Source organism: Neopsephotus bourkii, unplaced genomic scaffold, assembly GCF_033783945.1.
Source record: "Neopsephotus bourkii isolate Nb327-2 ecotype Australia unplaced genomic scaffold, CSIRO-AGI_Nbou_v1 NB_1638, whole genome shotgun sequence".
Lineage (NCBI taxonomy): Eukaryota > Metazoa > Chordata > Aves > Psittaciformes > Psittacidae > Neopsephotus > Neopsephotus bourkii.
In genome coordinates, this window is record NW_026902113.1 from 5,181,093 (window position 1) to 5,194,021 (window position 12,929).

Here is a 12,929-nt window from a genome sequence, read left to right on the forward strand (position 1 = left end):
ATCTTTTATTACACCATCTCACACAATCAGTAAAAGTGAACAAGGTTTCAAGAATGAGACCCTTCATCATGCTGCTTGATGAACAGCAACAAAATTTAAGCTTAACACAAGTCTTCCTCTTTTAAGAGATAATCCAAACCTATAAGCAAAGATATTCCACAGCTCCCTATAGAATCAGCAACTCCTTAGCCACTATCTTCTTGGACAAGCAATACAAATAGCTGTGTGTCTTCTCCTCTTCTGCATTCTTCCCACTCACCCTGTATTTGCTACTCTTTCTCCTTAACAAGTTAGCCAGCCACAGGAACCATCTCTCCACTCTTCCTCCCACAATAAAGGACTCCTTACCTTCGCTGTTCTGCCTCCCTGCCAAAATGTCTGCACCCACCATTGTTCCTACACCCAGCAAACAGACAGCAACAGCAAGGAAATGGATCAGCCTGTATCTTGCACGGAGAATGAACCAAGACAAAGCCATCAGCACAGGAATCCCAAAACAGTCCAGAAGCTGTGTGTACAGAGAAAAGTTTGAATTAGAAACCCACCCCAAATCTCAATTGCACTATCATGACAGGAAATGTACAGGATCTTACTTTCTCTCACTATCAGATGTTAATGAAAGCAAAGCAACCCAGTGGATTCATTTAAAAGAGAGGGCAGACCCAAATTTTACTATTAAATGCATTTTACAAGTAAAAGGAGACCTGGGACAGGGGATCCATCCTCTCCTGGTAGGAAGGCACTGATCTAGAAACTCCCCTAATGATGGATCTAATTAACCTTTGCAGCTTCACAAATGAATGCCAGGGTGTTGTTCTCAAACCACATTCTCCCCATGACAGCAACACAAGGAGGTGGTTCACCAACATTTCTGTTTCTACGCAGCAGCTTTTGTCTCCAAATCTGTAATTAGACTTTCAGGCTCCATGACCACAAAGTAAAAATCCGGAAATACTGAAAGATACAAGTAATCTTTTTTACATTGAAGTGATTAGGACAAGAATTTAACCCTGCAGTTTTAGCTTTAATTTTCTCCCCCTCAATTGGATCCTACTAAAAAAAATAAAAATAAAAAATAAAAATGCACATGTGCTGGATGCCATGTACAAAACTGGTAGAAGAAAGATAGGAAGGGAAGAACAGCTTTTCTGAAGTCACCTTCCCAGCCTTCCAGCTTCCCACAAAAGCATGTAAAAGCTACCAATGTGTTTTCATTACTTTCTTAAAGCTGACTCTCAATTAGTCAGCAGCAGGTAACATACTCTAGTTCACCCAAACCTCACCAGCAGAGACTCACAAGGCAGCCAGAGCTTTGAAGCACTTCAGATGTGTTTGCAGACACTGAGCAGACTGAACAGCTATGGTTCAAGGATGTCTGCATTTCGTGACAAGCAGTGACACGGACTTCTCTTTCCTCTTATTTCATATTCCCACTCTGTGTGTTTCTAAATTCCTATGTGCCTTTGCCTTGCTGTTAGACCCACACATCTTCTACCCAATCTCGTTTATCACAGAAAATATCAATGAGTTAGCTGTGTGGTTAATACAGAAAACTATGCTGCAGGGTAAGATGAGCATTATGTTTTAGAATAACACCAAGAACATTAAGATAATCATATTTGGTTAAAAACTTAACAAAATAAAACTTTGTTTCTGAATTTGTCTGGAGGCAAAAACAAAGGTGTATTTTCTGACCCTCATCAGTAGAGTACTGTGAAACTATAGAAGGGAACAGTTTACAGCAGAATCATAGAATCAGACAGGTTGAAAAAGACCTTTAAGATCATTAAGTCCAACCATTACCACAGGACATATAGTCAGCCTTCCAAAGGCTGCTTGTAAATTATTCTCAAATGTCAGCCTTAAAACTTGGCCTCTTGAAGTCCCTACAGAGTATTAGGTCCAGGTCAATAGGACTGGGACATAATCATTACAAGAGCCCTTAGTCCTTAATGTTCATTGCCAACCTCTGCCTGCCTAAGTGCACCACTGCAGTCATCATCTATGCTTGCTTCCATTAGTTCAGCCACCATCCCCAAGGGTTTTAACCAAACTCGCACAACTTTCATGATACATCTGGTTTTATTTGCTCTTAACTACACATATTAAAGTCTTACAAGCATAGCACTAAGGGGAGTTATTACACATTAAATCCTAACAGTGCCTCTATCCTTCCGCCAATTTGCTTTCACTCCTTAGATTGCCTCCAGCTCATCCTGGAGGACAAAAGCACTTGCCTAAGCTGTATTATGAGACATTACAACCAGACAAGTCCTAATATGTAATACCATATAATTAACACAACTTTGCTCTACTGAAAAAATATCATGCTGAGAGTTTCTACTTAGTCACAGGCCTTTTTCTCTTCTTTTTTAAGTCTAGGCTCAAGAAGAACTTCTAACATTTCCTCCAAATTTGACTGTTTTGACAGTTAGAAATATTAGAAACATTAGTAAGCAAAATTTTTACCCTTTTGGTAACAGATGTCTCTTCTACTAATAAGTCAGTTTTTACTTCCCCATTAATTGAGATGTTACTATGTATCTTTTCAACCTCCAAACATTTTTTCAACCCAAAGAGTGGAAGAAAAAACTTTTAAAAAGATTTGTTAATTAGGATGTAAGGGAGTTATACATAATGAACAAGAATCTCTTTCAGTAACACTGGATGGTGAATTGCTGCATCCAGACCAACAACATACTGTACAGCTAGAGTATCCTGGTTAGAGGACTTGCAACCAACACACAGAGGCACCAAATAATGAAGAACATGCCTTGTTAATCTGTTGCAGGTGACAATTATCCTCAGTTACACACAGAAGAAATCTGACTCCCAACTACTGGATCTTGCCTTCCCTTCACCTACTATGTTGCAGAGCATTTCTGTACAGGATCAAGATCAAAGAGGTGCAGAGCAGATGTAATATCACAATGAATTATATCAATGTAACCAGTTAAAAGAATAAAGTTTATTTATTCACTTTTTATGACATTTACAAAAGTACTGTGGCACTGATTACTATTGCCAGCAGAGCCTCAGCAAACTCATCTTACTCAACTCTACCTTTTATTTTTACAAGGCAAAAGACAGATAACTTGGTGATTTGATTTACAGATGTTTTGACTCAAATCCGGCTTTGGCCGTACTGTTTGTAGGAGATTTTAAAGGTCGAGTGATTAAAAGATGTTTTAATACGTGGTTACTAAATTATCATACATTGTTTGTATGGTTGGTTTGGTTGTAACTGCCAGCTCCAGACAGCTTTGTGAGCAAGAAAGCTCAGTAGCTAATCCTGCTCACCTCCCCACAAGGCTCCCTTGGGGTAGCCTTCCGCTGAGCCCCAGGAGTTCATCCTGCATTTTTGCCTGTTGAGGTTAACACTCCCATCCTAATGTTATCACCTTAAACATCTTCCACCCCCTTCCGTGTAATGCTAATATTTGACAAGTAAAGGAAAATCAGTTCTGCTTTTGTATGCATGTTCTAGAAAATACATGGAAGTTCCTTGCTGAGCTGAGAAAACTTATGTTTGAAGATAAGTTTCACAGGGCTGAGCTGAAGCTCTAGCCAGCCAGTATTTTAACAGTGTCTACCCTGTATCCAGGAAGATGACATATACTCCTGCATTGCTTTATGTTGCCTGGGCATCCACTCACAGCCAGCATTGCAGACAGGCCATTCAGGCCAGATGCTCTGAACCACAGGTTCTGGTGTAGCTGCAGAACTGCCTGCTACTGACAGACAGCAAATGTCTAGACCAAATCACAGGCTTTTTTCTGTTCCATATCTTGTTTCTACCAGTGGTGAAACTGGTGACTTCAGAGAATAAGCAAGAAACCTTACAGCTACAGGCAGTTACAACAAATTCCAATTACTGAACTGACAAAAAGCAGTATCAGTCTGAAGGTTACCACATGGGAAAAAGGTTCAGCAAATGCTTCAGTTTGGCAACTGGACTGGACAACCTACTCACTCTAGTCTTTCATAATTTCTATGAAAGAAATCATGGGAATAGCTTTACTACTTCTCGGAACTTGGATCAAAGTCCTGGCTTTTTCAGCTGTAAAGTATATAATCAGACAGTGTCTCAATTATCAGCTTAACTTGATCTTGAGACTGAAATGTGCCACTTTTAAAGCTTTGATTTCTTTGATTTCTTATTTGTACGGAAATTAAAGGCCTAATGAGTTATAACATGTAAGTATGAAGTGGAAATGTGACAGTAATAATCCAACAGGGACATATTGTCTTGCAAATGGTAGTGCAAAAAAAGTTACTGCGGTTCTCTAAATGCAGCCCAGAGCACAGGAATTTATTGCTTTACAGGTAGCTCTTTTAAATATTAACCCTGTTACTTTGACTGCAAAACACCAACATCTAAATACTCCTTTCTAACTAACAGCTAGTTCTGCACAGCACATTTTTTATTCAGGTGAGTGTGGTCATGACCCTAGCCATGGATCCACCATTGGCAAGAAAAGGCATAGGCTGGCACAGCCTCACACACACTCCTCCCTTGCTCCAACAGCAGCTGTGGAGCCATACAGTGAGCTAATTTGGACCTACACAGCTCAGCAATTAGTCCAGCAAAAGACAGGGTTTACTCTCACTTTGCTCAGTGCCCCGAGCCAGTTTGCTCAAGGGATTTGGCCCTCAGCTCAGAAGCATGCAGCTGGAGGCAGGAGGAAGGCACTAACTCTTCCAGCAGCTTACGTCTGTGTAGGATGACAAAGAAAATCCATCCTTAGCCCTCTTGCTTGTAAAGCTTTTTCATAATACAAGATCCATCCTAGGATAGTGACACAGCTCCAAGTGCTGGTGTGGCAGAGGATATCTACTGTCACTTCAGGAGCCTGGCAAGCTTACCTCCCTTCCATCTCTTCCAGAAAGCGGTCTGAAGTGCTATGTTACATCCAAAAGCCAAAGGGCTTTCCCTCAATGCATGGTCAGCAACACCAGCTAACTACTAGTACGTCCTCATGTGTGGAGTTACATCTCACAAAGCCTCCCACAGCTCCTAGGAATAGGCAAGAGATCTGCTTCACTCTCATCAGTAACAGCTTGTGCTGAGTTGAGTGCTACCAGGTCATAAATCTTTATTTTGTGTCAGGAGAAAAACCTGAGTGGCTATCAGCAAACTCTTGCTGCTGACAACAGTTAGAAGTGCTTTCTAGCAAAATAATGAGTCCAACTCTAAAGCTGGCACTGGGTAATACAGGCCAATTTTCTCTGCTTCCTGGAAACGTTATTCATGATGCAGGATGCTCTTCCCTGTACGGCAGAGAGAAAAATAGATATTGGAAAGTTTTTTCAGGCTTAAATAGCTTCCACGTCTGTCCTGTGAATCTCATTTCAGAACCCAGTCCAAAACTGTATAAAAGATACAGTTCAAAAAGAGAGGTCAGTCCTTACCTGTACACTTGTGAGGGTCGTGTATTGGTAGGCTTTTACAATCATGTAATTGGCTTCAACATCAGCCAGACCTAAAATGATGTATTTCCACCACCTCTGTTTCAGAATTTGCCAAAGACTGTCACTCCCTGTTTAGAAAAAAGCAGTAGTCAGTATGTGCTTCTTTCCCACCAAATGTTGTTCAGGAATCTTGCCTTTTAGAATCATAAATACTACCGAGACACTCAATATTGGTTTCCCCTGCTTAAAGAGATACAGTAACAGCAAAATGCAGCCAGGGACAAGACAATGCAAATGCTGAAAAGCACAGAAACTCTTCCACATAAGAAAAAAAACAAGACTAGAGTTGATTAAAGAGTAAATTAATAGGAATAGGAGGAATATTAAATAGCCTCTGGTAAAGAAGCTTTTTATTACAACAAAGCTTATTTTCCTTAATATCACATAGCACTTGAAACCAAAGAGCACATAATTCCAAACAGAAAAGAATTGAAATAAAAATTAAATGCTCATTTAACCTGTGAAATTCATTTCCATGTGTTATTACAAAGCAGGAATTTCAGCAGGAGCTTTAGAAAAACTAGGCTGAGTTTTGAGTTCTTTATTTTCAAAATCTGTAAGGAAAACGTAGAAGAGGAAAAAATAAATTATAAACCAGAATCTTCCATCCCATATTTTACATACCAGTCCTAAATGCCAGCATAGTTGTATAAACTAAAAGAAGCAAAGAATAGTTGATAAAACTCTGAAACATTGGAGTATTCACTTGGTATTTTTCTGCTAGGTACTGGCTTGTAACAGCAGTCCCACAGATAAACAAGGAAAGCATCTGGCCCAGAATTATTGTTTTCAAAATATACCTGTGAATATAAAAGACAACACAGTAAGATTAGAATTAAACATTCAAGTTGTTTAAAAAACATTTGCTAGTTTTTGATGGAAAATGCCATTTTTTAGATAGATATTCCCCACCAGTGCTGTTCTGATTTTCCAGTCAATAGGGTTTTGTCCACACGGAAGATCTAGTTTAACCTCAAGACAGCCATAAAATGAGGCCAGTTCAAACCAACAGTGATGGATACTACAAAAGTTTTCAAGGATCTTCAAGGAGCTTCTCTGGGCAGGCTCAAACCAATGGCAGGATCTATTCTTATCAAGAGAGTTTTTGATACACATGGACTGAGTTGAATCCTTTGTCCTCCACTGAATCTCATTCTGACTTTGGTCAACAGAAATCTTCAAGATCAAGGTAAGGCACAACTGCCTGCAGGCCCTTCCAAGACCTGAGCCTCTGAGAGCGAGCTGAGACCCTACGATGGGCAGTGCTAAAGAAATACAAAGGTATTAACCATAGAATCATAGAACAGCCCAGGTTGGAAGGACCTCGAAAGATCATCTGGTCCAGCCTTTCGTCAGAAAGGGAAATTATCTAGCACCCTGTCCAGTCACATCTGGAAAACCTCCAGCAATGGGGACTCGACCCATCCCTGGGGAGGTTGCTCCCATGACTGGTTTCTCTCGCTGAAGAAAAAAATCTTTCTTACAATAAGAATCCGTATCGTTAATACTTCTTCTGGATTTTTTTCTGCTATATTCCATCACATCCTGCTGTAATAAAGGATGGAGTTAAGAACACACTTTGGCCAAAGATCATGTTAGCATTTACAACTCATTTTAAATCCAACCCTTTCTAGAGGAAAGTTTATCCTCTTTTAGTAGCAATTCTTCAACTAATATAGAGTGAACTATTCCAAATGCTCCCAGGTAAACATAGATCACTACATATCTGTTGGCTTGCTGTTTTTCCTGTCAGTGGAGCTAGGCAGATTTGTACCACCCCAGTCTCTGCCTGCATACTCACAACATACAGTGATAGGGGCTCAGTGCTGTGCTGTCTGTACAGATCTGCAAAGTTCACATCTAATCTGTCTGCTCTGAAAACTACTGATGAGAATTTAGCTGTCTTCACAACTGACCCATTTGTTCCTACTCAAAGTAACTGAGCAAGGGAAGGAAGCAGTAACACCAGCTGTTTTACCAAAGTGGGTGACTTGAACGTACTAAACACCAGCTCACACAGCTATGGTGTGCAATCTAGCTGCCAGGCAACTAGAAGGATGTGTTTAGGGGTGATAAAACCAACTACAACCATAAAGGCAACCCCTCCTTTTCGAAGGGAGAAATATTCCTTGCATGGATTCTAATTCAGCTGCATGAATCTTGTTTTCAATTCTGCCTGACTCCAAGGCTCTTCTGACTAAAAATGCCAAGAGGCACATTTTTCTCTTCAAGTCCATTTTGATGAGACAGCAAACCTCTGCAAAGTTCAGCCATGCTGCACTTCCAAGAGATTCGAGACCCATGTTTTGCTACAGGTTTCTTTGCCAATGCCAGCAACGGTGCACATCCCCATTAGAGTATTCATATATCATGTAAGGTCCTACCCAGCCTTGTGTGAATAACTCTTCTGGTTCACAAAAGAACATTGTCATTTCCAGCATTCTGAATGTTGAATTAAGCAACAGAAACCATGTTTCAAGTAGAAATTTATCATGGCTACTTTGTAGCACAGCATTAACTGTAAACAGTGCTATGAAATACATATAGGAATACAAAATAAAAAGGCAGAAAAAACCTTTGAAGCTACCTCACTTCAGTTATATCGAATTTCTTTTTATTCTGGTCAAAGATTTGATTGTGCTACCTCTTCTCTCAAGCAGGCTTGGGTGACAGCCTCAGCTCACTCTCTGCCAGCCCTGTGAACTCTGGTTCCTCTACCAGAAGACCCACTGAAATTTTAAGGAAGAAGTAACATGGTGAACAAAGCATGAAAAAGGATGCTTCAGGCACTTTAAAAAATGCATATATCCTTTTTATTGTTCAAATAAAGAGTTTCTTGCTCTAAAAAAGCAGAAAATATTTCTTCCTTACCCTCAGTGCAGGAGGCACAGAGAAAGCCTTCAGCAGTTTACTGAACTAACCTCACCTTGTGCTTGGACTAGCTGGGACAAGGGTGTGGAGGTGGGAATCAAACCTAAGTAGAGCTGTGACTGGACAAAACTGATGTAGTTTTACTGGAGCAGAGCTGCAAAGCCTACGTAGTCCACAGAATGAACTGCACTCATCAACACATTACCAGGAGAGACCAAAGCTGCCTTGCTGACACAAGCTCTGCTCTCCTGGATGCAAACTCCCCTTCACCCACTTCTAGGAAGTGCCAGAGAGATGGGCAGAAGCACACGCAATGCTACCCACAAATATTTGGCTTGTTTAGCATAGACTTCTGTGAGGCAAGGCTCCTCCAGGATATGGTATGTAAAGGGTAGCATAAGGTACCATTTATTAAAAACAAGAAAGACCTGGCTGCCCTCTTGCAGAGGAATAATTCCACTAAGCTGATCCTCAGCTTTTCTAATAACTTAAGTTTTTCCAATTTAAAGTACCCATGGCGTTCTCTTATTGCATTTTTGCATATGGGAAAAGGCGCAGGTCCAGAATCCACAGAACTGTTTGATTAGTGGTTATTGCACCAGCAAACATTGCTCTTTAGTTAATGTATGTCTCAACAGACCTGCAACTTTTACTTCCACAGTACCAAAGGAAAGCAGGCTCCATACTGCCTCATTCCCTTCTTCATTTTTCTCTATTGTAATTCCAGGAGTTTTTTCTCTCCTGAACAGATTCAACTATTAAGACCAGAAGAGCCTCATAAAACTGTCATTCACTGACAATAGAAGACTGCCCCCAAAATATGTCCACTATGAATCCCAAACCACGGTATTCTGGCAGTGTTGGACCCTCTGTAAAACTAGAGAGCAAACTTCAAATCCTATTGGTTTCATTTTGCCAGACAATTTCTTACAAGAAAAACACCTCAAAGACATGAGTTTCCATTCTTCCCAGTATCAACATGAGTATTGATGACCACGATTTTCTTATTAATAATTTATAATCTTTTTTAAAAACAGATTAATTATTAACTTTTCTGTGCCAGAACTTGCTCCTCGCTGCTCTTCTTTTTTTTTTAATGTATTGCTAAGGACTAAATCACTTTGGACTCTCAGATGACACAAGGTAAGTGGTCTGAAATGGCTTTTTACTTTTAGAGTTTGGGGGGTTGTTGTTGTTGCTGGTTTTTACTGCTTGGTAGTTGACTACTAAGTAATTATTCCTCCTCTCCCTTCAGCCATCACATCTTAGCTATCTATATCCATGGCTATGAGCAAAACTAGAAGTCATTTGGGGATTTGTTTATAGAATGTTAAAATTGGGCACAAACTGATCTAACACTAATGCTGAACAATGTGCAGCTATTGACATCATGGGGGTCAGGCTGGCTTTTGTTGGCTCCATGTGAAATGCACAAGAAAAAGACGCCGATATTAAAAAGACAATCAGAGTCTGTATCTCAGGAAGTTAAAGAAAACCTAATAAACTCAGAGTTAACAATTTTATTGGCTATTAGTTTATTAAATCCTATAATAGGTATTGTTTCCATGAAAATAAATACAGCTTTTCTAAAATTACATGTATTTATGCAACCAGTTAAACACTAACAGGCAAAGCCTGTTAAACACTCTCCACACAGTTTACTTGCACTTCAGGAAGAGTTCAGTAATTAATGCTGAAGTGGGGGGGAGCAGTGGGTAGCCATTTCATTTGAATAACCTCACATTTTCAGTGAGTAGTTAAAGGAAATGCAGTTTCAGATTGAAGCCATATTCCAACATGATAAGCAGACAGCTCAGGACGGGAAAAAAAAACTATTTTTAAGTGCTAACATTTTCAGAAGTTAGTGTTTTTCAGTGTTCTGCCTTAAAACTGAAATAAATTTAATTTGCAAAACCTAAGAAACAGAAAACAAAAAAAAATAGAAGAGAAAAAAAAAAAGACTAGCTTTATTTCAAGAACCAGAAAGCACACTTCCTACTGGTTTTACTCAAAAACAATCCCAAGAAATCTAGTTTATTACATAGAAGTATTAAACCTTCCTATGACTCTGAAAGGTCTCTAACAAAACTGAAGTGACTGAGCCTCCAGCCACACGAGGAAATAAAAAAGGAGGAGGGTGAGATCAATTCAGTATCTCAGACAATACTTGGCAGAAGTCACTGCAAGCTCTTTATTTGCTTTCAAGTATCATCACTAAAGTCACTCAGTGTAGCCCTCTGGCAACATTTTGGCAAAACTACTAGCATAGGTGAGGTTACTGAACAGATCAGTAAGTTCCTATCTTGCTTTTGTGAGCATTCCCGACAGGCATGAGGAATGAAAACAGAAAAACTTTTAAAACCAGAGCGGGATTTTGCGCTCTGGAGTAAGACTGCCTGGCCAGCATGCACCTACATGCAGTGCACTCCCCAGACTCCAGCATATGAGCTTAGGGCTGGCAGGAGAGCTCCAGCACCTCCTTGTCTGGTGTCTGATGCAACAGTTCCAGAGACCAAAATCAGAGCCAGAACAAAGCCTTTTAAACAGGGCTATTTTCTTTTTCCACAGATGGAAAATAAAGCTGTAAGTGAATGGCAGCTCCTGCAGGCTGAGGTTGGAGGAGGTAGTTCTGCTCTAACAAAGGGCAGTGCTTCACAAAGACCAGTTCTGGGGTGCATGCGATTACTGCCAAAAACGTGGCAGACTTTTTTCCTCAAGTTTTCCATACTTAACCAGTGCTCACATTTTAAGTGATGTAGTTGGTTGGGTTTCTAGCCTAAGCTGATTCAAGGAAGGAGGGAAAGGGGATATTGGTCTTTCTGGATGCCGCACCTCCTCAATCTCAGCTATTTTGCTCTGTTATCTTCTCTGGCCTCCACCACCTGTTCTTCACAGGAATGTTGGTAAGAGTACAGAACAGACAGAATTACAGAACATATATATTTATATATATAAACAAAAATTACAAACTAATAATAATAATAAATTTTAAAAAGTGTATGTGTGCGTATGTGAGATTCCACTCAACAGAGCCATAGAATGGTTTGGCTTCAAAGGGACCTTAAAGCTCATCCTGTTCCAACCCCCAACCACGGGCAGGGACACTTTCCACTAGACGAGGTTGTTCAAAGCCCTGCCCAAGCTGGACTTGCACACTTCACGGATGGGGCATCCAAAACTTCCCTGCACAACCTGTTCCAGTGTTTCACCCCCTCATAGTAAATACTTTCTTCCTAATATCTAATCTAAATTTCTCTTCTTTCAGTTTAAAGCCATCCCCCTTTTCCTGTCAGCATATGCCCTTGCAAAAAGTCTGAACCATCCCAGCTCTCTCAGCCTGAAGTGACTGTTCGCATCACGCCACAGCGGTTACAGGCTGCAGCCCGGCTGTGCTTCACGTCCGCCGGCTGTGCTTCACGTCCGCCCGCTGTACGACCTAAGCACATCCTCCTCACCAGCACAAGACGAAACTCTAAGGGCTGCCGCCCGAACCCACCGGTCTCGTCTCTGCCAGGGCTCGCCAGAAGGATAGAAGGAAAAGAGCCCCGCCCCACTCCCCGCTCCCCGCAGCAACCCGGAGCCCGCACTGGGCCGTCCCTGGCTCTGCTCCGGGCACCGCACGGCTTTACCCGGCGGCAAAGATAAGCCACCATAACCCTGACCGCGTCGCCGGCCAGCGCACCGAGCACAGGCTGTTTGCCTCCCCGCGGAAATGGACACGCCGGCGGTACCCGGCTCCACCTGGAGGGCCGCGGCCGGGCACTCACCAGGTGCAGAGCTTGTCCCTGAGCAGCGCCAGCAACCGGCGCGGAGGGGCAGCGGCGGGGGCGGGCGATGTCTCGGTCGCGGGTGCAGCGGCCACCGCAGCACCGGGTGGCGGTGCCCCGTCAGCGGCCGCCTCCATGCTTCAGCCGTGCGCCCGCCGAGAGGGAGGGACCGAGGGCGCTGCGCCGGTGGCGGGCGGAGTACAGCAGAAGGAAGCAACGCCGGCACAGGGATGTCGGAGCACAGCCCCGCTGACGGCGGTCGCACTGAGCTTTGTGCCCGGAGAGGGGCCGCCCCCGGGAGGAGCATGGTTCGTCCTGGGGCGGGAGGACTGCTGCCTGGCCCGCGATGCGGCTCGTGGTTCTTTCCCTTAGCCAGCTCCAGTCCCGCTCTGCAGGTTTCCTGCCCCCGCTGATGCACGTGAGGGCAGAGCAGCAAAGGGCTGGCTGCTCTAGAAGCGCCCACGTGAAGTTCGTATTTCTGCTCTCGAGCCCAGGCAACCCGAGGAGGTTCCCGGCAGTGGCCCCAGCCGGGTGCCCTGGTGTGGGTCCCTGCAAGACCACCTTGGCTCCAGTCCGGCCACAGGATTCAACCCCCAGAACATATAATCATAGAATCATAGAATAGTTAGGGTTGGAAAGGACCTTAAGATCATCAAGTTCCAACCTCCCTGCCATGGGCAGGGACACCTCCCTCTAAACCATATCACCCAAGGCCTCGTCCAGCCTGGCCTTGACCACTGCCAGGGATGGAGCATTCACAACCTCCCTGGGCAACCTATTCCAGTGCCTCACCACCCTAACAGGAAAGAATTTCCTCCT

At 42.7% G+C, this 12,929-nt stretch overlaps 1 protein-coding gene across 2 annotated transcripts in view; it reads right to left on the minus strand.

The window, feature by feature from the left end:
* SLC35F2 (solute carrier family 35 member F2) overlaps positions 1-12,272 on the minus strand; it is a 34,167-nt gene extending 21,895 nt beyond the window's left edge. The window contains exons 1-4 of one of the 2 annotated variants that reach the window (XM_061374462.1): positions 12,111-12,272; positions 6,097-6,272; positions 5,413-5,540; positions 349-508 (exon numbers count right to left, since the gene is read on the minus strand). In XM_061374462.1, coding sequence (XP_061230446.1) covers positions 349-508; positions 5,413-5,540; positions 6,097-6,272; positions 12,111-12,247 — 601 coding nt within the window. In that variant the 5' untranslated portion in view covers positions 12,248-12,272. The remainder of the gene's footprint in view (positions 1-348; positions 509-5,412; positions 5,541-6,096; positions 6,273-12,110) is intronic. The other variant, XM_061374461.1, reaches the window with a different exon arrangement.
* Between the last annotated feature and the right edge of the window lie 657 nt (positions 12,273-12,929).